Raw genomic sequence first — 27,577 nt, forward strand, 5'->3', positions numbered from 1 at the left:
CAGCATCTCCCTCTGCAATGGTAAAAAATTAGAGATTTTTTTGTAAATAGCCTTATAAATGTTTACATAAAAATCTTTAAGAAAACTAAACTCAGAATTAATTCACAACAAATCCCAATATTTTTAATTTTAAATAGATTTGTATGAGAAATTACCTCTTCTTTCAGTGCATGTTTCTTTTGCTCCAAACAGATTTCCTTAGCTCTCATCAGCTGCAGTGTTTCCTTAGAAACTGCATACTGCAGCTTTTCCATACGTTCTACTGCTGCCGCCCATGCTGCCTTACCAAACTTTTTCTGATCTGCTCGCATTCGATCATACACAGCTGTAAAAGAAAAACAGAGCTCCGTTAATACAGATAAAATACACGAAATTTGATGTGCTGTCAAATTTCATATACAATTTGTTAACGCTATCACAATTCCTATAAACACATCAACAATAGTAATATAGTAATCTGCAATAGTAATAGCTATTATGAAAATAAGTTTCCAGGAGCTTAAACATGATGCACGATTTCTGCAACTACATAATCTCCCCAGAACTGTCAGTCTCCAATGTACTTCTGCTCCTGACCACTGCAGACAGTTTGAAATTTAGTAAAATTTTAGAATCCTAGTTTGTTTCAAATTTCTGTTTACTTTGTTTGAGGCACTCGCCATGTTAAGTTTCCAGGTTTATCATCATACTCCAGCCACAAAAGCCACCCACTGACAGAGAATCTAAGGCTTTAAAATAAACAACAAGAATATGCAAACCTCCTGGAACACCTCCTCCCTCAGACATCTCTGTGGGGTATGTGGGAGAAATTACGTAATGGTGGATTTATTATTTTATTTACTGCATTTTCCTAATAGGCTAACCAGACAAAGCTTTAAAACTCTGTGGGAATTTGTTATATAAAATATGGTAGTTTACAATGAGAACACAGATATACAGAGATGCTGATGTAGAGAGCCATCACCTCCAATAATCAAACAGCCTGTGTTCAGTTGCCCAGAAACTGTCCAATCTAACTGAGCTCAGAACTTTGTCAGGGGCTTTTTTTCAGTTGCCTACTTCGCACTATAACTATATCTCTACGTAACAGTGAAATATGGACAAATGGCTAAAAACAGGTAGTGTTAAGAAGAAAACACACACTATCAGTGCGGAGAAGGGTAGGGGACATGGGCAGCTGGTAGATCTGCAAGTGTGTACGACAGGGTACCTGGGATGGACCACACTGAGAATGCCACACTCAGGGAAGACTGCAAGAAATAGAGCAGGCAATCCCCAAAGCTGGTGGTATATTCTATAATTAGATTCACCAAGCTGGTAATAAAACAGCTTCCGAAGTACCACACTGGTTAACCAGAAGCCAATACACAGTCCCCTTTAGGCATTCCAGCCCTTGGCTTCCATCCAGACAGCCAAGTCTAATATATTGAGAAATTACTGAAAACCCATTTCACCATATGTGAGGTTCTTATTAATCCCAAAGGATCAGACACTTATTGACAGGTCAATATGTATTTCAGATCTTACTAAAATATCATGCTGTCAGCCAATCCTTAGTAAACTAATCGAAGATATATTAATAAAAGAAGAGAGTTATAAATGGTTAACAGATCATATACATACAAAAATTATTAGAAAATCCTTATATCAGGTTTGTAGCAGTGATGGAATAGACTGCTGGCTTGCAAAAGTCTCTGGTAACTTCCAAAAGATTGGAAGATCCTCAGTCCATAGTTCAAGATGCTCCTTTTAGTTGTAAATCCACAGCACAGAGAATTAGAGCAGGAAAGAAGCAAAATGGAGTTGTCTCATGTGTCTTTTCTATTCTTTGCCATGTGCATGGAAATTTACTGTCCCAAAGAAAGCCCACAGCCTGTGTATGGAAAGTTACTAGCCCAAGAATGAGTCCGGGGTCACATGAACATATCACATGTCCGTATATGTTTTGCTGAATCACAAGGGGTGGCCATTGGCTCCTCACTGTCTGAGGCATCCACAAGAAGACCTGCTGAGCGGGATGAGTTTCTTCAATGGGCCATATGAGAGAGTGGAGTGATCTTAATGGGCCATCAATACATAGCCCAGGGGTGGCCAAACTTACTGACCCTCCGAGCCACACACAATAATCTTCAAAAGTTTGAGAACCAAGCGCACCTGCTGGGGCTGGGGGCTTCTGTCCTGTGGCAGGGGTCTTGGGGCTTCAGCCCTGTGGTGGGACAAGGGTGGGGGGAGTGCCTTAGGGCTTCAGACACATGGGAGGTGCCTGCTGGGGCTCGGGGCTTCTGCCCCACTCCTGCTGAAGACCCAACCCCGGGAAGGCATCTCTCATGGGGCTGAAACCCTGAGCTCCCTGCCCCAGTCTGGTACGAAGAGAAAGGGGGAGGAGGGGCGGCCACATTTTAACTGTAGAAAGAGCCACATGCAGCTCGCAAGTGGCAGTTTGATAACCTCTGACATAGGTTTACATTAGGGCAAGACAGCTATCTGGGAAAGTCACCCACGAATACAATACATGTTTAAGATACAAGTACATAGCCAAAATTTATAACTTCAGATACAAAGATGACATGCATATAAAGAAGATAATCATACTTAGCAAATCATAACTTTTCCATTGATGCCTTATATGCCATACTTTGTACCAAATTTATGGAAATTGTGTAACAGTGGTAACAACAGTGATACAAATGGTCACTTTTCTTATATTCACAGCATCACTGGGGGTACGCAAGCAGCTGGTTGATCTGGAAGTGGGTATAAAGTAAGAAAAGTCTAGAAACCTCTGATCTAAATAATTCTCTGTCCTGATTCAGTGCAGGGGACCGGACTAGATGACCTACAAGGTCCCTTCCAATCCTACATATCTAAGGGTATGTCTACACTCCCAGCTGAATTGGTGGGCAGCGATCAAATCAGCGGGGATCGATTTATCGCATCTAGTCTAAACGCGACAAATCGACCCCCAAGCGCTCTCCCATCGATTCCAGCTCTGCGAGAGGCGCAGGTGGAGTCGACAGGGGAGCAGCAGCAGACTCACCACAGTGAAGACACCACAGTAAGTCGATCTAAGCACATCGACTTCAGCTCTGTTATTCACATAGCTGAAGTTGTGTAACTGAGATCGACCCCCCCCCCACACACACACACACACCACCACCAGTGCAGACCAGGGCTATGATTCTATGATACTTCCAGGGCCCTACATTTTAGCTTTACTGGTTGTAAAGAAAACTTTCCAAATGAATGATAGAGACCCAAGTCTGCAAACAGCCTGAATAATATCTTTAAAATAAATGTAAGCTTCCACATTTACCTATTGAGTAAAAAGAAAAGGAGTACTTGTGGCACCTTAGAGACTAACCAATTTATTTGAGCATAAGCTTTCGTGAGCTACAGCTCACTTCATCGGATGCATTCAGTGGAAAATACAGTGGGGAGATTTATATACATAGAGAACATGAAACAATGAGTGTTAACATACACACTGTAAAGAGAGTGATCACTTAAGGTATGTTAGAGAACATGAAACAATGAGTGTTAACATACACACTGTAAAGAGAGTGATCACTTAAGGTATGTTAGAGAACATGAAACAATGAGTGTTAACATACACACTGTAAAGAGAGTGATCACTTAAGGTATGTTAGAGAACATGAAACAATGAGTGTTAACATACCTTAAGTGATCACTCTCTTTACAGTGTGTATGTTAACACTCATTGTTTCATGTTCTCTATGTATATAAATCTCCCCACTGTATTTTCCACTGAATGCATCCGATGAAGTGAGCTGTAGCTCACGAAAGCTTATGCTCAAATAAATTGGTTAGTCTCTAAGGTGCCACAAGTACTCCTTTTCTTTTTGCGAATACAGACTAACACGGCTGTTACTCTGAAACCTACCTATTGAGTGTTATCTTTGAGCCCTTATAATGGCAATCTAAATGCCGATATTATTTCACTACTAATCATTTTAGCACAATGGTACAAACTATCTCCAGAAGGAACCACCATCTGCCCCCAAATAGCAGTAAGTGAGGGGCAACATAACTGCGACTCCCCAATATTTATTTATGACCTCCAGGTTGAGGCCCCTGATTTAACAGAAATATCCAGCTGATGTGTTTAGCCTAAAATTCTAAACTGCCTCCCATATGTTCCCAACTGCTAAGAATCCCAAATGTCATTTTCTACCTACCAAAGCCTCCAGCTACCCTTAACTTCTACAGTGCAGTTGTGTGTTCAATACAAATCTGCAACACTAAGAAAATTAAGAATTATGGGGCAACAAAATTACACTTTAATATTAAATTGAACACCACAGTGAATATTGTAGACTGTGTATTTAACGTAACAAAAATATTTTATTTTAAAATTTGAAGCTGTTGGAAAATCCAGGCTCCTTGCTACAGAATTAGGTTCAAGTTAACCATACAGAGTACAGGAAGACCTGGTCATAACCAGATGAAACAGAACTTCTTCAGGAACCTTCCAGGATAGCAAAAGTCCCTTGCCTGATCAAGATTAGGACTCATTTATTTTGAGCATCAACCACTACTTGGGCTGAGACAGAAAACCATTCACTGATTTAAACTATGCAGGGCAATTACATGACATTACTTGAACACTTCTGCTAAGCAAAACTGGCTGAAATTCAGGATTTCACAGATGAAGCAATCAGTCTCCAGGCCCCAGATCCTCAAAGAAATTTAGGCCTAAAACCGGGCCCAGGTGTTTAAAGCAGTGGTACCCTCAATAAGGGATAGCTGTTGAGTGGTAAGCTAGTAACATGGTTACTCACACCTTGCTTCCTCACTCAGTAACAAAATCTGTCCTTATTTTTATTATTCTTAGAATTACCATAGAGCCTAGGAGCCCTAATCATAGATGAGGACCCCATTGTGGCAGGCACTGTACAAATATGAACAAAAAGAGCTGCCCAAAAGACCTGACAATCTAAATATAAGCCAAGAGACAACAGAGGGATGGATGGATGCAGTGCTGTAGCAATGTCAGTCCCAGGATATTGGAGACAAGGTGGGTGAGGTAACATCTTTTATTGGACCACCTTCTGTTGGTGAGAGAGACAAGCTTTTGAGCTTACACAGAGCTCTTCTTCAGGTCTGGGAAACCTATTCAGAATGTCACAACTAAATACAAGGTGGAACAGATTGTTTAACGTTAAGTAATTAACACATTTTTTCAAGGGACCATTCTAACTACTTCACCTTCGTTGATGGCAAGTAAGTCACAGGAAAACATTTTTCTTTATCAGTTAACATGCTTTCTGACTTAAAGTCTTGTGTATACTACACAGTGCACTTATTTAACTAAATGAGGTCTTTAAAAATTCACTGTAGTTAAACAAGTTTAACCCTTGCTTAAATCAGTGTAGCTTGCACTGGTAAGATACTGACTTAAGCTAAATCAATACAAGGAAGAGTCAGACCAATTTAAGCATGTCTACTTTAGGGTTTAACTAGAGTAACTTTTAAATTGATTTAGTTAAACTGGTGCATTTTCTAATATAGAAAAGGCCTTAGTTGCCAGACTTCCAACCAGCAGATACCTTTTGCAGATGAACCTGGGTAAAGTATTCTCTCAGTAGTGTAGCAAGATAACATAGGTTTACAAGATTCTTACAGTTCTGTAAGGTCTAACTGATGAGAGAAAGGAACAAGAAAAGCTGAGTCAGATGAAAGAGTGAGACAAAATTGATATTATGGTTGCCACCTGCCTGAAAAAGAAGAATATCCTGCAGGAATTCTCGTCTGCATGGGGGTTGCCTAATCACAAAAAGTGCTGCTGTGCAGGAGCACAAACACGATTGCATTGAGGGGGCATTTTTGTTTGCTATTGTGGTTGTTCAAGAAGGAGGACTGATTAAAGAGAGAGATGGACAGGCAGAAACAGGATGAAAGCGGGGGGGAAAAAAAGCTCTAGTTTCCTCTAAGGGAAAGAAAAGCACAACATCACAGACTTTAAGGTCAGAAGGGACCATTGTGATCATCGATTCTAGTCTGACCTCCTGCACGTTGCAGTCCAAAGAACCTCACCTACCCTTTAATAGACCCATAACCTCTGGCTGAGTTACTGAATCCTCAATCATGATTTAAAAAGACTTCAAGTTACAGAGAATCCACCATTTATTCTAGTTTAAACCTGCAAGTGACCCATGCCCCATGCTGCGGAAGAAGATGAAAACCCCCCAGGGTCTCTGCCAATCTAACCCAGTGAATTAGACCCCAAATATGGTAATTAGTTAGACCCAGAGCATGTCGACAACACCTACCAGCCAGAAACCTGGGAAAGATTTGCCTGTAGTAACTCAGAGCCCTCTCCATCTACTGTCCCATTACTGGCCGTTGGTGACGTTGCTATCAGTCACAGATCAGCTACATGCCATTGAGGGCAGTCTCATCATAACATCCCTCCACAAACTTATCAAGCGCAGTCTTGAAGTCAGTTAGGTTTTTTGCCCCCATTGCTCTGTTTGGAAGGCTGTTCCAGAACTTCACTCCTCTGATTGTTAGAAATATTCATCCAATTTCAAGCCTAAATTTGTTGATGGCCAGTTTATATCCATTTGTTCTTGTGTCTGCATTGGTGCTTAACTTAAAAAACTCCTTTTCCACCCTGGAAATAAATACCCTGGTATTTATCCCTCTGATGTATTTATAAAGAGCAATCATATCTCCCCACAGCCTTCTTTCGGTTAAGCTAAACAAGCCCACCTCTTTGAGTCTCCTCTCATAAGGTAGGTTTTTCCATTACTGGGATAATCTTGGAGCCCTTCTCTGCACCTGTTCCAGTTTGAATTCATCTTTCTTAAACCAGAATTTCACACAGTATTCCAGATGAGGTCACACCAGTACCTTGCACAGTGGTACTAACATTTCCCTGTCTCTACTGAAAATGCCTCGCCTGATGCATCCTAGGACTGCATTAGCCTTTTCCACAGCTGCATCACATTGGCGGGTCATAGTCATCCTGTGATCAACCAATACACCCAGATCTTTCTCCTCCTCTGTCAGTCCCAACTGATACATACCCAGCTTATAGCAAAAATGCTTCTTGTTAGTCCCTACATGCATGACCTTGCACTTCGCTCTATTAAATTTTATCCCATTTCTATTACTCCAGTTTATAAGGGAATCCAGATCTTCTTGTATGATATTCCAGTCCTCCTCTATATTGGCAATACCTCCCCACTTGTGTCATCTGCACATTTTATTAGCACATTTCCACTTTCTGTGCCAAGTACCATAATAAAAATGTTAAATAAGATTGGTCCTAAGACTGATCCCTGAGGTACTCCACTAGTAACCTCCCTCCAGCCTGACAATTCACCTTTCAGTATGGCCCATTGTAGTCTCCCTTTAACCAGTTTCTTATCCACCTTTCAATTTTCATACTAATCCCCAACTACTCCAATATAATAAAAAATTTCCCATGTGGAACCTTATCAAATGCCTTAGTGAAATCCAGGTAGATTAGAACTACTTCATTGCTATTGTCTAAAAAATCAGTTATCTTCTAAAAGAAGGAGAGCAGGTTGGTCTTGCACAATCTACCTTTTGTAAAACCATGTTGCATTTTATCCCAATTACCATTAACATCTATGCCTTTAACTACTTTCTCTTTCAAAATTTGTTCCAAGACCTTGCATATAACTAGGGTCAAACTAAGAGGCCTGTAGTTTCTCAGATACTTTTTTTAAAAAAGGGGGGAAAAGTGAACTATTAAAATTCAACTTCGATTTCAAATAACCTTTATGTGAAAAAAATAAGACAGTGGAAAATGGTTACCTTTCTGTGCTTTGGCTGTTATTTCGAAGTACTTAACAGTAAGATCCTGAATAGAAAGGACAGCCATGTGGGCTTTCCGCTGCCAATCTGCATCTTCTTTTTGTAGGCTCTCAATTCTCCTGGGACCTAGGTAATCATTCTCTATGGAGATCTGAAAATAAATCAGTCCATCATTAACATCAACAAATTAAATTCTGTCAATGGCAGCTAGTTGCAGTCAACCTGGGTGAATAGAAATGATTTTTTTTTAAATGGGGAAAAAAAAAACTTTAAATGCTCATTTATGCTGAAAAAGAACAAGTCTAGGGCCTCACTAACATTCTTACTGTGAGAACAGAAACTCAAAACAACAAATTAGTAAACGAATAGCCCATACTACGTTGCAACCAAAGCCACCTTCGACAAGTCAAAATAGCTTAAATGCTTCAACCAATGAAGGTTTGCAGTCTGAAGTCAATGCAAGTTGTACTCTGAGGTAGAACTAGGCACAATTTTTCAGCAAATTACTTATTTGTCAAAAATTGCAGCTTCCGTTGATCCTGAACGGTTAGAAAATGTGTGTAGAGTTCACAAAAGTGTCTACCAAACCAAAAAAAAGAAAAAGAAAAAGGAAGAAAAGGAAAAAAAAGACATTTTAGTAAATGTTGAAACAAAACATTCTGTTTCAACCCATTTCAAGACAATTTTGTTTAGATTTTTTGCATTTTGACAAAAGCCAAGGAGAACTATTTTAAAAAATGCTTTGAAGGAGGGGTTTTGAGGGGGAAGAGGCCTAGCTTATAACCTTTAGCTCACTGATTAAAGTACTCTAGGATGTGGGTTCAATTCCCCCCTTATGCCTGACACAAAGAATAGGTTAATTGACTTGCCAAGCTCCCAAAGTCTTTGGCCAAGCCAGAAATTAAATCCAATTTCGCAGTCCAGTACTCTATACATTAACTATTCTTCCTCCCTAGCTGACTCTTCCACCAGTAGCAAGTTCAAACTGGAACAGGTACAGAGAAGGGCTACTAGGATGATCCGAGGAATGGAAAACTTGTCTTATGAAAGGAGACTCAAGGAGCTTGGCTTGTTTAGCCTAACTAAAAGAAGGTTGAGAGGAGATATGATTGCTCTCTATAAATATATCAGAGAGATAAATACCAGAGAGGAAGAGGAATTATTTAAGCTCAGTACCAATGTGGACACAAGAACAAATGGATATAAACTGGCCACCAGGAAGTTTAGACTTGAAATTAGACGAAGGTTTCTAACCGTCAGAGGAGTGAAGTTTTGGAATAGCCTTCCAAGGGAAGCTGTGGGGGCAAAAGATCTATCTGGCTTTAAGATTAAACTTGATAAGTTTATGGAGGAGATGGTATGATGGGATAACATGGTTTTGGTAATTAACTGATCTTTAAATATTCATGGTAAATAGGCCTAATGGCCTGTGATGGGATGTTAGATGGGGTGGGATCTGAGTTACCCAGGAAAGAATTTTCTGTAGTATCTGGCTGGTGAATCTTGCCCATATGCTCAGGGTTTAGCTGATCACCATATTTGGGGTCAAGAAGGAATTTTCCTCCAGGGCAGATTGGAAGAGGCCCTAGAGGTTTTTCGCTTTCCTCTGTAGCATGGGGCATGGATAACTTGCTGGAGGATTCTCTGCTCCTTGAAGTCTTTAAACCACAATTTGAGGACTTCAATAGCTCAGACATAGGTGAGGTTTTTCACATGAGTGGGTGGGTGAGATTCTGTGGCCTGCGTTGTGCAGGAGGTCAGACTAGATGATCATAATGGTCCCTTCGGACCTTAGTATCTATGAATCTATGAGTTTCTACAGGACAAATAAAGTCTTTATTTACACAAGTTTGCCTTTATATTGTGCCCTGCTGCAATACCACTGTACTGCCATTGCACTCAGTGGGCTTGTAAACAATTCTGTTCATGTACAAGAATGGAATACATTTACTCTTCCTCAAACATTCTGGCTCTGAAGTGCTATGAGGAGTAAAAAGCAAAACAAATTTTGCACATCAATTCTGAATATACCCTGGGAGCAGAATATATGGAGTAATATCATGCCAATTTCGCATAGCCTCTTTTCATATTAAAAAGGCATTTTACATTAAACCTGATTTTTCTGGAAGGGGTCTGAGATTAACATTTTATTCTAAAAGTTGGAGAATTAATCCCAGAGAAGAAACAAGTCAGCAAGGCACTTATTACTGAATGTTAACACTCTGGAGTGACAGATTTGATTGATGGTGTCTTTCCCTTTTAAGGAAGTTGCAACTTATTGAGAACCTATGCTTCCTGGCTCAATCAATTTTTTCAAGTGAGTCACCAAACAGCTTGCTGCCTCTGACAGCCTAATGTATCAGTAGAGTGGAACTGAAATAATTACCCTACAAATTTATCCTAATTGTGAGCTCAAGAGTGAAAAGTGAAATAAAGTGTATAAAATGTCACAATAACCTATCAACAAAAAATGTTGATCGGAAAAGGTGCAAAAGTGAGACTGAATTATTCCAAACAAAAAGGCCTATTGATATAACTCAAGGACTGTATTAAGATCAGGCCTGGCAAATACAAAAAGTGAGAGTCAATAAACCATAATTGATGTGTTGGAAATCAGGCCTACTGGTAGACAAAATAATGCTAGAATGAACTACTATGCCCATTGCTCTCTTTTGTGGTCATCAAAAAGAAAAAGGGAAATTGGCACAGCAGCAGCAAAGGGGGACAAATGCTGACTGAAAGAAGGTGAAGAAATGAGCTTCACCATCATGCTACTACCTCCCGCTGTCTCTTGGGATTAACATCGCTGGGCCTTTGTCTTCCTGATCCCAAGAGATGTCCTGACCAGAGCAGGCCAAGAGGGACCCAGATGATATTGCCACCTCTATCAGATTCAGCTAAATCCTGACCACCACCAGGAATGTGAGACTGTGTCTCTCTCTCACACACACACACACGCCCCTTTTTCCTTCCCCACCTTATTTCTTCTTTCCTATGCTTGCAAAGTGAGAATCAACACCAGAGGAAAAAAAGCTGCATTTTCTATCTTCTACAATGCCACAACAACACATAAACAATTGCATTTTTGATCAAAAGTACCCCCAAAAGGTATTAATTCTAATTCAATAAGATTTAACTTTATTTAACTTTATTTAATTCCATAAGGTCTGTTCAGGATATTGTCAGTCTGTAACAGCAGGTTCCTATTCCCTCCTAGGGCCAGATGGGATTGAACAAGGAAGACAGGGCCCTTGCACTGAAAAGTATGTCATTACTTCCCCAGGAAAGTCCTCAAAGTTTGTTTTTGTTTTTAAGGTGTGCTGAGGAGGGAAGAGAAAGTGGGTGTGCTATGGGCACCATATTTCAGAAATGGGACCTGCAACCGTGGCTTTTTCCTGAAATCTCATACTATATACATCTCCCTCAGCTAGGAATCTTCCCCCTCCCTTCCCTTGGTTTTTGAACTTTTCCAGCTTCTTTGCACAACCAGTCAATGCAATAAGGGCAAAATTGTGACAGGAAATAGACTCTGGCCAGGCCACACTACTGCCTGAAGTGGGAATTTGCTGTCCTGCTCATCTTCCCTCCACCAGCATTACCACGAGTTACCCAGGACTAGAGGGTAGAAAAGGATAAATAAGATGTGCCAACAGCTGTTAAGGTAATACGAAAGAATGAAAGCAAGTTGAGGGAGCAGAGTATATCTATGATACAAGGCAGTATACTGAAGAAAAAAATATATAGTTTAATATGTAGGGGGTGTTTTGGACCAAAAGTTATCAAAGCTACTTCAGTGCATTCCTGCAACCAGAACACCATTCAGACCTGACATTGGCTTGGTTGATATATCAGCAAGTGAGACTGTATTTCAGCTCCATCCTCCCTCCAAAGACTATTATTAAAAACCTGTAGAACCAGCTGTAACATAACTATACTCCCAAAGATATTTCCAAAAATGTATTTACACACTCCCTATCCAGTCTAAATAAGTTATCTAAACTTTGAAACGAACTTGGGCTTTTACGCTTTAACTTCTTGAATGCTAAGATGGAACTGAACATTAATAAATCAAATTTTTCCCTTTAACTTCTCATACCTTATGGAGCTCTAAATTTGTTTGGGTTGTTTTGTTTGGTTGGTTTTTTTTTTACAAGCACACAGAGTCCACATCTTCACTACAGTCCACAATAATGCTCAGATCCCTTTCCTGACTTGATACAGCTAACAAGATATTAGGATGAACAAATGGAAGTGTAGACTCACACAGAAGATATTATAACTCTACTGTATAATTAAATGTTGCACCATCATATGGACTCTGTATGCAGTAGTGGTCACCATCTCAAAAATGTGTTGTTGCGGAATTAAGTGAAGGGGAATCAGAGAAAGGGGAGAATGATTAGGGTATGAAAGAGCTCTCATGAAAAGTGAGAAGATTAGGACTGTTTATCTTGGAAATGGAGATGAAGAAGAAAGAACATAAAACTGTATATAAAATTATATTCAAAACACTACATTAAGAAAGTTAAACTTGCAAAGTCAAGTGCCCATAGATTAGGAACTGCCAGAATTAACGCTGTCCATGCAACTTAATTCTGTCCCCTTGTGTTTATGAATTATGATGCAGCAGTCTCTGTCTTTAGTGACATGATCATATACTATTTTTGCAACTGATTCATTCAGTGAATGTGCAGTTAATCAATATTCCTTTTTATCCTACTGATTCAAAGCATGCCCCCCAATCTTATTTAACATATACCATCCAAACCCTGTGCTGAATACAAAATTGTTCGTTTCCTGCTGGGCATTTCTATCATGCTCTCACCAAGTGTTTCACAAACCTTAATGAATTTATCTCCACAACATCCCTGTGAGAACAGGTGGTGGTATCCCCACGATGCCGAATTCCTTCGTAAAGTACTTTGAGATCTACTGAGGAAAAGTGCCACGTAAGACTCCAGTTCCAGTTGCAAGGGCTTAGGACTTCTGCAAATCTGGTCACACGTGTCTCACACTGGGCACCCATGAAATGAGGAACTCAATTAATGACGGTCTGTGAAAAGTTTGGTTTAAGTGACTTACCCAACATCACACAGGAACTCTGTGGCAGAAGCAAGGATAGAATCTAATTCTTCAGGGTGGCACTTAATTTCCTTAATCAGTAGACCATCCTTTCTTCCTACAATCCCATCTCATTCACTACACACCTTCCAACTTCTGCAACAAATGAAGCAGGATTCCTACAGACAGTCTCATTCACTACACAACCCTGATTGGTTCTCATCCTGTGCACTGAATAAGGCAAGGCTTTGGGGTGCAGGGGAGAGGAGGGATGGGGAAATAGATCATACAATAAAAGATCATCATAATGCGCACACACACAGGCCAAATTAAGGTTCCATCAGCAACATTTCAGATTCTGAAGAGTGTACTCTGGTGGTTAGACCATTAAGCCCGTGTGCCCCATAGCCTGTCTTTGTCCAACAGCTCTTCTATTTATTCCAACCCAGCTCCTGCCTCCTTGCTTCTTTTACAACCGCCCTTCCCACCCACCCCTACCCTGCCCCAAAACCAGTTTCAGTCACTTCTTCCTATCTGTTGACCCCATCCCATGGTTCCTGGCCAACCACAGTGTGATATTCTGTACCTCATGGGAACACCCTACACACCCATATTCATCCTTATAAAATGATTGTGTGGTATCCAATGTAAAGTTTGTCATGTCGGGTGTCTTCGGAAGGCTCATGATGCACTAAGCATTGTTGTTCTAGTGATTTTATAGTAATTGTTGTTACAGTAATGTTGTAGTAAAGTTATAGGTTATAATTCCATGTATACACTTATGAGGCTGAAAATGTGTCTTCATGGCTTAAAATAAGCCCAGGCAAAAACTCTCCAAGAGCAGAGAGGCAGATCACACCTCATCAGGACATGTATGGGACAAACCCAGCCCAGCCTCACAGGAACAAAGGACCTGGCCTAGGCAGCAACAAAAGGATCTGTTGGACTCTCGAGTGAGTCAACCTCCTTCCTTTGGTCAGTTTGCGACTGCGATGAGGTAATGCTCACGTGACTCTGAAGGGGGGGAAGGGGCAGAGCCAAGAGGGAAGAAAGAACATGATAAAAGGGATAGACGTTTGCCATGCTCTTCCTCTCTCTTCCACCTCCATCTACAGACATCACCACCAAGCGACTGAAGCACTGATCAAAGAGGAGAGCCTGGCTGAAGGGCAACCAGCCAGCCCGTGGTGAGAAGCATCTAAGTTTGTTAGGGCATTGAAAGTGTTAAGATCAGCTTAGAATGCGTTTTGCTTTTATTTCATTTGACCAAATCCAACTTGTTATGCTTTGACTTATAATCACTTAAAATCTATCTTTATAGTCAATATATCTGTTTGTTTATTCTACCAGAAGCAATGCATTTGGTTTGAAGCATGTCAGAGGCTCCCCTTAGGATAACAAGCCTTGTACATATCAATTTCTTTGTTAAATTGACAAATTCCTATAAGCTTCCAGCATCCAGCAGGCATAACTGGACACTGCAAGATGGAGGTTCCTAGGGTTATGTCTGGGACCGGAGATATTGGCTAGTGTCATTCGGTTTCAAGTAGCTGGGAGCAGCTTACATGCCAGAGGCTGTGCGTGAACAGCCCAGGAATGAGGGTTCTCACAGCAGAGCAGGGTAAGGCTGGCTCCCAGAGTCAAGGATTGGAGTGACCTAGCAGATCACCAGTCCAGATAACACCAGAGGGGAACATCACACACACCCTCTGCTACTTCTCACCATCTCACGTCTGCACATTCCTTCTGCCACCAACACTTCTCACCCCTCTGCTTTCCAGTCAAGATGTTTCCTCCTCTTCCTCCACGCTGCCTGGACAACAGCAAGGGGAGCAATGAGAGCATAGGAGAGAGAGTGTCTCCCCTGCAAATGCTTCTCCATTCTGCTGGGAGCAGCCCCTGCAACCTTCTTCAGGAGCATACTCAGTGCAGGCAGGCTCCTTACAGCATGTGGCTGTCACACTAAGTCTTCACTCAGCAGGTGTAAATCAAGATTTTTCAAAGGCTCATAACTTAGGCAAAAGCACATTTCTAACACCAGGTCAACTCCCTGCCCAATTTCAAGTCCATACACCAAACCATAGAGGTGCTAACAGCTTCTAAATGAGACAATTGGAAGATTTTATTTTAACATGGGGGGAAAAGAACAAAGCAGCCCACAACTGATCTGGGAGCTCCTGGACATCGCCAGAGAAGCTGTAGCACTAGGGAGAGGGTGGGGAGAATGAGAGAAGGAAAGGGTTACTTACTGTGCCTGTGGTTCTTCAAGATGTGATACAGACATGTATTTCAGGTAGGTGTGTGTGTGCTCAAGAGCTGGAGACTTTTGTCTAGCAGTACCCATACAGAGGCAGTGCTCACACCTCATGCCTAGAGCCCCTCTCCTGGCTTTTTGAGGTGGTGCTACACTGACTTCCCTCAGTTCCCTCACAACAAACGTCCAGGGAAAGCCTCTGATGCAGAGGGGACGGAGGGTGGGTCATGGAATACGTCTGCATTATATATTGAAGAACCACAGTTACAGTAAGTAACCTGTCATAAACATAAAGCTAAGGCATAAAATCCCTCCTTTACCTGTAAAGGGTTAATCAGTTCCATTAACCTAGTTGGCAAGTGACCAGAAGGACCAATGGGGAAAGAAGATACTTTGTTTTTGTAAACAAGAGACTTAGGTTTTTGTTTGTCTCCGGAGACAAAGAGAGAGACCAAGCAAGTAATCCAGCTCCTACTGAATGATACATCTAAAAGTATAGAAATAGTAAGTAATAGCAAGGAAATGCGTTACAGTATCTTTTGTTTTAGCTTGTGAATTTTCCCTATGCTAAGAGGAAGGTTTATTCCTGTTTTTTTGTAATTTTAAAGTTTTGCCTAGAGGTGAATCGTCTGTGTTTTAAATCCTATTACCCTGTAAAATTATCTTCCATCCTGATTTTACAGAGGTGTTTATTTTACTTTTTTTCCCCTTTATAATAAAAGTTCTGCTTTTAAGAATCTGATTGGGGTTTTCAGTGTCCCAAAAACCCAAGAGTCTGGTCTGTGCTCACCTTGTTTACTCTCAAGCCTCCCCAGGGGCTTGGGGGGATATTTTTGGGAAACAGGAACTCCAAGTGGTCCTTTTCCGAAATCTTTGTCTAACTCAGTTGGTGGTGGCTTGTGCCTTGGGGAAGTTTTTAACCTAAGCTGGTAAAGATAAGCTTAGGGGGTCTTTCATACGGGTCCCCACATTTATACCCTAGAGTTCGGAGTGGGGAGGGAACCCTGACATAACCATTGTTTCTTCTTCTAGCAGATGTAGACATGTATTCCAAGCTGGTTACTAGCAAGCAGTACCCCCATTCAGAGGCAGGACTGGGAGTCTACCTGAGCAAAGACTGCAGGACTGCTCTTCCCACATTAGCATCCATTCCAAAAGAAGCGGTGATCGAAAATGGTCCATAAATGTATGCACAGGCGACCATGTGGCCAACCTACAAACATCCAATATGGAAATATCATTGAGGAATGCCACTGACATTGCCTGTGCTCTCATCAGATATGTTCCGAACTGCTGAGAGGCGCCTGGAAGTGGTCAGTCGGCAGGAACGCCCTCAATTTTGTGGAATCTAACAGGGTCCCAATGAACTCTATTTGCTGAGTGGGGGCCAAGGTCAACATCACGGTATTTAGAACAAGTCCCAAACAGTCAAGTGATCATAGTGTAGTTTCAACATGGGTGAGAACCTCCTCCCTAGAGCTGCCCTTCAGAAACCAGTTGTCGGGGTAGGGAAGATATGGATCCCCTTCCTCTTGAGGTAGGCCATGACCACTGCCATTCATCTGGTGAAGCAGGAAGCGGGAGAGAGGCCGGATGGGAGAATCGTGTACTCAAAGTGGCAGACTCCTACCACAAAGCAAAGATACTTCCTCTGACTTGGCAGAATGGCCACATGGAAGTAGGTATCTTGAAGGTCCAGAGCAGTGAATCAGTCATAGGTGCCGACTCCATTGCTGCTCCACTCCTGGAGCACCCAGGGAAAAAAAATTAGTGGATGCTGAGCACTCACCGGCAGCCTCCCACCCGCTGGCAGCCCCACTGATCAATTCCTCCCGCTCCCTCTCAGCGCTGCCCACCCACTGTGAATCAGCTGTTCCGCTGCTTGCCGGAGGCACTGGGAGGGAGGAGGAGAGTGGAGATGGGGCGCACTCAGGGGAGAGGGCGGAACTGGGCAGGAAGAGACAGGATGGAGATGAAGCATGGGGGGCTTGGGGCGGAGCAGGAGTTGAGCACCCCTGGTGCCTGGAGACCAGCCATGAACCAGTCAGTCACTCTTAGACAAAGTAGGGAGGATAACAGAAAGAGTGACCATGCTGAACTCACATATTAGATGAATTTGTTGAGTCCACAGAGTTCGAGGGTGGGTCTCATCCCACCCTTGGATTTCGATGACATCAGGAAAAAACAGGAGTAGAACCTGTAACTGTGGTGTTCTTGTGGAACCTCCTCCATTGCTCCCAATGCTAGAAGAGCAGTATCTTCTGAGAGGGGTCCTGAAGGAGGACTGGGAGAAGGGTGGGGAGGAGGCATTGAGAGGAACTGGATGGCATAGCCAAATCTGACAGTACCTAGAACCCAGCCACCAGACGTCATCATTGAGATCCAGGCATCATAAAAATGAGCCAGCCTGTCTCCAAAGGAACAGGGGGACAACAAAGGAGGGGAAAAAACTGGAACAGTGCTCTAGATCAGTGAATCAAAATGGGTGCTTAGCAGGCACCGAAAGAAGGTGGGCAGTGCAACCGGGCCCAGAGCTCGAGTGCTTCCTCTTGAGAGACCTGTATCTCTTCCTGGGGTAGTCTCATTATCTCAGTGGGGAGAAGGGGGAAGGACTGCACAAAGAAGTGATGTAGCCTATAGGGCTGCTGTTGCTGTGCCCTGTAATGGCTTCTACTCACACAGAGTGTATACACCCCCAGAGATCTGATGGTAGCCCTTGAATCCTTAAAGGAACACAAGGTTCCATCAGTCTTTTCCAAAAACAAGGTCCTGCCATCGAACAGCAAGTACTCAATAGCTAGCTGGATATCCAGTGCAATCCCCAAGTTTTGGAGCCAGAAAGCCCTCCTTATAACTGCCAAGGCCACAGTCCTGGCCAAAGTGTCCATCATATCCACAGTGGATTGCAAAGATGTTTTTGTCACCAAGCAGCCCGCAGGAACAAACACCCAAAATTCATTTCAAGAAGCCTTGGACAACTGCTCCTCAAATTTGGCAATAGCTGACCACTTGAGGAAGGCAGTATTTGGCCATCAGGGCTTGTTAGTTCGTGATCCTCATCTGCAGTGATGATTAGGTGGATATCTTCCTGCCAAGAAGATGATCTAGGTGTTTCAAGTCTCTATCCTTGAGGGAGGACTTCACTCTGCCCTGCTGACCCCTGTCGTTCACCGCCATGACCACCAGGGAGTTTGGGGCCCGATGGAAATAAAACCCTTTGAATCCTTGTACTGGCACAAAATAGTGCTTCTCCAAGCACTTGGCCACCAGAGGTATCGAGGCCAATGTAACCCAAAGAGCCCTCATAGGCTCAAGGAGCACCTCATTAACGGAGGGCCACTCTCCCAGGGTCAGAGGTTTGGAGAATATCCACAAGTGTATGGGTATTCTCCCAAAAAAACTCCTCCTGAATACCTAGGGACGAGGCCACTAAACATAACAGGTCCTGGTATGCCCTGAGGTCCGCTGGGATGAAAGGGGAGTACGAACCGGGCAACACCACATCATTCAGGGATGAGGACAAGGACTACAGGGAGATCCTGCTCCACATGAGGAAACACTGGTGGCTCCACAGGAAGGGGGAACTGCAGGCATCTGGACTTGAAGCTGGTCTGCAGCCACCAATGCCGCACTAGCAGAGGATCTCATTCTTGAATTTGATGACAAGCAAGACCTCCAGGAGTGAGGGGATTCCCACTGGGCCCAAAGGGCAATTAGTACGTGTAAGGTATTGGTAGCCAGTAGGTGCTGGGCCAGGGGCCTTCATCCTGACCTCATGGCACAAGCCAACCTTGGTAGCTGTATTGGTCCACTGGTGACCTCCAGACTCTCTCAGGTGAAGTGGAGCGAGAGGATAAGGAGCCCAACTCTGAAGCATAGGAGTCCTGGGATCTAGGAAACATCAGAGGGGCGACTTCAGAAGGAGCCAACAGACGATCCTACTTATCCATAGCCCAGAACGAGGTCAGAATCGGTGCCACCGGCATAGTCAGAAACAATGGTACTAAAAAGGTCAGTGCCGCTAGCAAGGTCAGTCCCAGTGCAAACAATGATACCGGAGTGCCTGTGTGCCTCAAGGTTGAGGGCAGCGACAGACTCCACAGCAATGACTCTGTGGCAATGATTGTGTTAGTGCCGAAGGAGGGCCCAGTACCAAAGAACACTGTACTGTCCCTAGTACTCTGCTCATATCAACCCTTGTAGGGGTACTTTGTGGTGTGGTGACAAGATTTCAGCGGCACACTCCAACAGGGGAGCCACTGCGGGTGCCAGCCTTGCAAAGTCTTAGACCAGCGGTGAGGATGGGACCAAAAGGCAGAGTAGGTCCACCACCGCTTGATACGCTGACACCACTGACACCGTCGGTACCGGCATTGTTCCCATCGGTACTGGACTCAACAGATGCCCAGTGACCAGAACCAGAGGTCGACAATACAGGGTGTCTGCCATCCCCAACCTATGCTGAGGGAGGCGCGCGCACCACCCCACGCATCAGAGCTGGCACCATGCCAGGCTGCGCTCTTCTTAGAGAAAGCGGGAGTTGCTTCACGACCTGCAGGACTCCTAATTGGTCTTATATGATCTCTTCTTTGGTGCTGAGGAGAGAAAACAACTCCTGCACCTCTTCTGAGAGGTCCCTGACCCAGAATAGGAGGCAGCAGCGCCTTCCAAGCTGGAGGGTGATATGCAATCCAAGGAGAGCTTCAGTACTGGGTGAGGCCTCATGGCCTGGGTCAAGCAGGTAATACTTAAAGCAAAAGTCTTGCACAACCTGAGTCTTCTTCTTGAATCATCTGCAGATCAAACAGCGCTCCTTAAGGTGGGCTTCGCTGAGACAGAGCAAGCACCACATGTGGGGGGTCACAGTTAGGAATCGCCACTCCACACAAAGGGCAATTCTTGAACTCTGTGAGGGCATCACCGGGGAACACTATCACTATACTACTTCCTATAATTTTTAAATAACGCTACTAACTAGCTACCTATTAACTATATACAGTAAAAAACTATGCTAAGATAAACCACACAGAACTCCAACTCCAGCCAATAGGTGATGAGAAGGAACTGAGGGGGATCAGGGCGGCACTACCTCATATAGCCAGATGAGGGGCTACAGGCATGAGCACCATCCCTCTATGGGTACTGTTAAGCAAAAGTCTCCAGCTCCAGCACACAGGGCATGCACATACCTACTTGGCATACACATCTGCATCTACTCGAAGAAGAATTCAGCTAGTTCCCCTGCCCCAAAACCCAGCACATCATCCCAGTGCCCCAAGGCCAGCTTCATTCAGGGAACCAGGCTAGGCTCCCTGCCCCCATAAACACTCTTCCCCTGTTCTTGCAACCTAGCCCTAACAGCTCATTCCCTCACTCCCTCTCATGGTAACATATGCAGCTGGAGCTTCTCCCAACATCCAAGAGCATGTGTGGTCAGGTTTCCCACAACCACCTACAGAATCCAGCAGCCCATTGCCCCCACTGGAGCAGAAACTCCACTCAACTCACCAGGCATTTGGGGGAAGGATCAAGAGACAGATCAGATCTTCCTGCCAACCATCCCTTAGCCCTAGCCTAGAACATAGTGCCTGACGGCCCATTCCCCCACGATGGGATGACAGACTTCTCTTACTACTAACTAACAGTTTGTCCTGTAGCTTGAGTGGTAGAAGTCAACGCTGAAGGTTCAGGGTTCAAATCCTGAAGTTGATGCATGATAAGGGGTTGTTACAGTTGTAAAAACAAGTTCTATTGTGTACTTTTTCCTGCCTTCAGGAAATCTAGGAAACTTCATTAAAAAACCCTTCGTTAAGAGAATGTTATTTAGGATAGAAAGCTAAACACTTAAACATTAGGAAGTTCAAGATTTACGGTTGCCTGCACAGACTTAATTTGCTATCTGATATCATCTTTAATTACATAAATATATTATTTAAATAGTACACACAAATATACTGTAAAGGTACTGACAAAGAAACCTAGGTATTATAATGTCACTCCACCCAGGCGTACTCACAGGCCTATAAAATAATGTAGTGTTTATTACAAACCTTTAATGACCTGTTTTTTCCTCCCCCTCACATTTAAACATTAAGACCTCAAAATCCTTAATACATAGGGAAACTAAATAAACACACAGGAAGTTGAAGCTGTTAACATCAGTTCATCCCTTATTTACCTTCCATGGTCCTACTTCAGAGTTGTGCATTTTTCCTGGAAAAGACAAATCACTAGAACTGCTGCTCAGGATAACTATAATTTCATTGACTGTTGCGTGAAAAACCCAGAACTCAGGCATTAGCAGATAAAATTTTCACTTCATCTTTAAAATGTATTTCAACTTAATTCTATACATAAGTTGTTAGTCATTCGGAATCTTGAAAACGGGGAGGGAAGGGTTTAAAGATGACAGAGTGCTTTATGATGCTCTACGGGCCTTTTGTAGATGAAAATGACTGGGTTAATATTTAAATAGCATCAGTTTACATTGCCCATACAGGTTTTATTTCGACGTATACATATACGCACAATTTTGAACACATACTTGAGACAGATAAGAGAGAACATTTCAACATTTTATTCCAATAAGGCTGGCAATTAAAAAACCCAAATAATTGGGATTCCATTTTGAGAGCTTACTTTTGCATAGGTCATCAAGAAAGCATAAGAACCAGGTACTTATAGCATTAGACAACTGGAAAGATGAGCAAAAGCAGCCAATAGGCTGAAGAGCAAGTATTCAACTACCTGTGGCCAAATGGAATAAGGAGATAAAACTATATCCACTTAAGAGTTTCACCCGCTTATACCCGGTCCAAATTTTGTCCGGAATGTTTTATACACAAGCAACTTACTACAGTAAAGGTCAGCCAGTTTCTTATAGAGCGTGTAAGAATAAGATTGTTTGTTCTTCCGTCTCTTGAATGTAAGACCGCTGCTTGGTAATCTACACTTGTGAATCTGTTCTAAATCACCGATTACTAAAGAAAGATTTCAAACAATACGCCCTAATAAAGGGAAGACAATTAAACTGATGAAAATGGTCTTTGGTGCAAAGTGAGTTTGAACTGAATAAGCAATTGCTGCACAGTATCTGTCAACACCACCATCCGGGAGGACAAATTTTGATTTCCAATATTCCATGCAGAGTTCATGTGAGTTAACAAAAATCAGAATTAAGCATGATGTACACAAGATTTGCACAAGGTCATACAATAGTGTGATTGTATATTACCGTAGTACAGTTCATCAATAAAGCTGTCACAAAGAGCAGGTACATATGACCTTTTATTAAAAGTAATTAATTTGGAGCCAGACTTGACAAACATTTCATAGTCTACCCCATACCACAGTGCCCCACAGCAGCAGTAGGGGAGCAGCCTCTGCAGATACTGCCATAGCAAAAGCCCCTGACTAGCATCATGTAAGTTTCTCACTGCTGCTGTGGAAGAAATAGCAGCAACAGAAGCATAAAAGCAACTTACTCCATTCAGTCAAGAAATTCAGATAAACTCTGGATTGCAAAATTCCTGTAATACCATAACAAAAACTTTTGTCCCTTTTCTGGCTTCCCCTTATCTTTCCCTAACGCTTAAGTCACTTTTCCTTGTCCTCAATACCCTGCACAATTTTATTTCAAACACAAACTCTGCCCAACACCTTTCATCCCTCCCTTGCCCCTTCACTCTATCCTGGTCACACAATGTGCCCCTCTCTGTATGTTCCTTCTCACTTAATGTGCCTTTTTCTATATACAGCAGAACCCCATTTATCTGACCCTCCATTAACCAGCTCTGTGTGTTAACCAGACTATCAGCACACTGAGGAGGGCGATCTCTCCTGTGGCCGCTAGATGACACTGCAGCATTGCACTTTCCCATTCTCTGGTTTATCTGGATTTCTGATTATCCCATCTGGCCCCATCCCAATTAGATCAGATAAACAGAGTTTTGCTGTATCTTCCTATATTCCTCATTGCCTCAGTCCTTTATATCACCACCTTCTCTTCATTCAAATCCCAGCTCAGCAGATCCCTTCATCCCAAAAAGCTTATGAACTCTAAATTTACATTTGTAAAGCATTTTAGGATCCTTCGGGTAAAGAAAAGAATATAAAAAGTAGGGCAGTCAATTAATCACAGTTAACTCACACGATTAACTCAAAAAAATTAATTGCAACTAAAAAAAATTGTAATTAATTGCGGTTTTAATTGCATTACTAAACAATAGACTACCAATTCAAATTTATTAAATATTTTGGGTGTTTTTCTACATTTTCATATATATTGTATTCTGTGTTGTAATTGAAATCAAAGTGTACATTATAAATAAAAGAAACAGTACCGTAGTGCAAACTCTGTCGTGAAAGGGCAACTTACAAATGTAGATTTTATTTTTTTGTTATATAACTGCACTCAAAAACAAAACAATGTAAAACTTTAGAGTCTACAAGTCCACTCAGTCCTATTTCGTGTTCAGCCAATTGCTAAGACAAATAAGTTTGTTTTCATTTACAGGAGATATGCTGCCCTCTTCTTATTTACGTCACCAGAAAATGAGAGCAGGCATTTGCATGGCACTTTTGTAACTGGTGTCGCAAGATATTTACATGCCAGATGCGCTAAAGATTCGTATGTCCCTTCAGGTTTCAACCACCATTCCAGGGGATATGCGTCCATGCTGATGATGGGCTCTGCTCAATAACAATCCAAAGCAGTGCGGACTGACACATGTTCATTTTCATTATCCGAGTCAGATGCCACAAACAGAATGTTGATTTTCTTTTTGGTGGTTTGGGTTCTGTAGTTTCTGCATCGGAGTGTTGCTCATTTAAAACTTCTGAAAGCATGCTCCACACCTCGTCCCTCTCAAATTTTGGAAGGGACTTCAGATTCTTAAATCTTGGGTCGAATGCTGTAGCTACCTTTAGAAATCTCACACTGGTACCTTCTTTGTGTTTTGTCAAATCTGCAGTGAAAGTGTTTTTAAAATGAACACGTGCTGGGTCATCATCCAAAACTGCTATAAACATGAAATATATGGCAGAATGCAGGTAAAACAGAACAGGGGACATACAATTCTCCCCCAAGGAGTTCAGTCACAAATTTAGTTAACGCATTTTTTTTTTTTAAACAAGCGTCCTCAGCATGGAAGCATGTCCTCTGGAATGTGGCCATGGCATGAAGGGACAGCATAGAAATATTTAGCTTATCTGTCATGTAAATACCTTGCAATGCCGGCTACAGAAGTGCCATGCAAATGTCTGTTCTCACTTTCTGGTGGGATGAGCAGTTGCAGGAAAAATTGTGCTCAGTCTCTGCAGAATTTGCTCAGTCACTCTGTGGAGATGGTACATGCACCAGCAATTCCAGATAGGTGCTGTGAAGAGACGGAGCATGACCAGTGCAGACAGAATCACTAAAGAATTGAGCTGCACAACTCTAAAGTTTCTACTGAGCATGTGTGAAATAATATTTTTCCCAAGGCTTAAAATGTCGCCAGAGTTTCACACCAACAGAAAAATTTACATCCCTGACACTAGGGCAACCTCCCAGCCAAATTTCAACCCCTTGCTCCAAAGCATTGGGGCACTAGATTTTCCCAATGCAAAATCTGAAAGATTAAAGGCAAAACATTTTTTTCCTAGTCTCATTCCCTGAAAGAGCTCAACTGTTTTATCTGAAACTTTTTTTAAAATAAATTTAGCTCAAGGCAGAACTCCCAACACAGAAGGATTCAGCCTGAATAGTTTAAATTTAAAAAGCTATAAGCAACTGAAAACAGGGTCTTTTAATGGACAGTGTGGGGCAACCATAATTGCCAGTGTCACTAGCTGTACCACCTGTAGTTACACCTGATATCCTGATAAAAATATGATTTTTAAATTGTTTTAAACTTTAACATTTATTTAAAACTATTCTGTAGGCATGCTTGACTGCAGAAGCTGGGTTTCATGCAAGCTTACTTTATTAGTTTTCCTCTTTCATCCATTTTCTTTAGACAAACTGCTGTAGTACTTGTACTGTGTGCCCACAGCTCCTATTGGCATTCAGATGTTGAGTGTTCTACTGAGCCTGAGAAGGAGCTCCAAGAAGCTATAGCAACCCAGTGGAGTTTTATTTCACTTCTAAGCCTTCTAGAACTCCATATGCTGTGAGAGTTAGTATAAATAACTTTGTTGCCAACAAGTTTAATTTATAAACCAAGTCTTCTACTCTAGCTACCAAGATGAACACAATTTGTCATCACAGATACAAGTACTGCTTTCTTTCTACCAATGAAAGTAAAACAAGAGATGGCATCTTTCCCTCTCACAAGTCCAGCTGACCAACTTGCATACTCAAAGTTTTCCAAATTAGGAAAAGATCTTAACATACATACATTCACCTCATTAGACTCAACTATGTACCACCCAAGTTCTCCAATCCAGTAGTCACTGGGAGGGGAGGGGGGGTCGTCACTCTCCAAAATAATCTCACTAAATAATTAAACAGTAACAGATTTTAGAAAGCACATTTAGCTTTTTTACACATTAGTCAATACTTCCAGTAAGCCATAACACAGTAAACGTCACATACTAAATAAGAACTTAAACGTGGAATTAAAATGGTCACAAGCACATAAAATTAAACAAAATGATGACTAGCTGCATGCATTAGGTACAGGCTTAAGACAACAACAGCTTACTCTTCAATGTACTCACAATTCTGATTGAGCATAAAGGAAGAAACTGGTACTGTTTAGTTGAAAAGCTTGCAGTGCAGGTTGCAAGGGAAAAAATTATCTGTCTAGGTACTTTTTATGACTCTACTCATTGTAGTGTTTTAGCACTCCCCCAAATGAGAAAAAAAAAATCTTTCCCTACCCATCCTCTCTTTACTGCTTGTAGGAATACCTTGAAAGGTAATAAGTATGTGTGGATGTGGGAGAAGTTGTGGGGGGAGGGAAAGAAGTGGAGACCTAGAAATGTACTGCTCTAAAGATATTTTAATACAGACAGAAGGTTCTCAAGCAACAACAGATTTTAAAACATGAAATTCCACATTCAGGTGTAACAGGCGTGGTGTCAACCTACACTGCTATTTTATATACAAATAGAAATCATAGCTTATCTCTTGATAAACGTTTGTACCTTGATCTGCTGTCTTCTGAGCATTGCAAGTTCCCTCATATCTCGGAATGGCTGTAGTAGATATTGGTACAGTTCTGTGGTAGCTTCAGCAAGACTACTGTAGGCTTCATCTTCCATTTGATATAGTTCAAGCAGCTCTACCATGCTTTCTGTATTCTTGTGTTTTTCCAACAGCTATATAAAAAGAGAAAAGAAATATTACTTCAAAATTTCCTGCTAACAAATTTGATCCCCCCCGACTCCTCCCAAAAAAATCCACTTAGACATGAGAAGTTCCATGGCACAGCTTACCATACTAAGGAAGGAACTAAGCCAGTCAAGTCTGAACAGCCCTTTGATTACTGAACATCCAGAGTTGAGGTTATCACTGCTTTCCAAGAGTTTCCTGAAACACAATGGCACTGGAGACATAGCCATAAGTGGAGCTAGGAGGATGAAGTCTGATTTACTTTTCACCAGTTATGCCATTTACTTATTGCATTTCACTCCATTTAGACAAAAAAAAAAAAAAAGAGAGCAGTCAGGTTTTGATTTTTCTAGTTGTTATTTTTTAATACCACAAAGATGAGAGATGCATCACAGAAAACACAAGACAAGTGCATTATCACAAAGGACTTACAATCTAAGTCCTGGCCTTTCGAGCTGCTCCACATACGGGGACCTCAGGGGCCCAAAGAGCCCTGATGAAGTCACTGCAGTTCCACACAGGTGAAAGGGTTTGCCTGTGTGGCGCAGCTTGCAGGACAGTGGCCTACATTTCTAGTCTATTTTACTTTCTGGTTCATGTGCTTTAGCACGTTTTATTATCTAGGTTACAAATGAAGCAAACAATGTCTTACGAGTTTAAGGCCAGAAGGGACCACTAGCTCATCTAGTCCAAACACCTGTGTATCACAGGCCACCCGCACCACCCAGCATACACACGCTAAACCCAACTGAAATGAGACCAAAGTATTGCTGCCCATTGGAGATGAGACTACTATATGCAAAGAACAGGGGGAACCAAGATACACAAACACCCAACTCCCCCTCAGTGACAGGGAAATGATTGAGAGATACCCAGAAGATCCTGGCAAGTGACCTACACTTCCATGCTGCAGAGGAAGGTGAAATAAAATCCAAGGTATCCCCAAACAGTTTTCATTAGAATTAAAAAAAGTTGTGGATGTATTGTAAACTTTGTACAAGTCCTAAATTTGAGGCCTAAATCAACCTAAAACTGTTTCCTCAAGAAAGTGACCACTTGTACAATCTTCTCTTAAAATACTGTCTGTACATAATCCTAGTCAGTCAGATAAAACAGAAACTTTCACAAATTTGTTACGT

The 27,577-nt window shown here is 42.1% G+C and overlaps 1 protein-coding gene across 1 annotated transcript in view; it reads right to left on the bottom strand.

Annotated features, from left to right (window-relative positions):
* Window positions 1-27,577, bottom strand: part of JMY (junction mediating and regulatory protein, p53 cofactor) — a 131,539-nt gene that overhangs the window by 70,865 nt on the left and 33,097 nt on the right. Inside the window, 3 exon segments of the mRNA XM_084628362.1 lie at window positions 156-325; window positions 7,807-7,957; window positions 26,252-26,425. Coding sequence (XP_084484488.1) covers window positions 156-325; window positions 7,807-7,957; window positions 26,252-26,425 — 495 coding nt within the window.

The sequence above is a fragment of the Lepidochelys olivacea genome (assembly GCF_965140295.1).
Source record: "Lepidochelys olivacea isolate rLepOli2 genome assembly, chromosome: 5".
In the NCBI taxonomy this organism is placed as follows: Eukaryota; Metazoa; Chordata; order Testudines; family Cheloniidae; genus Lepidochelys; species Lepidochelys olivacea.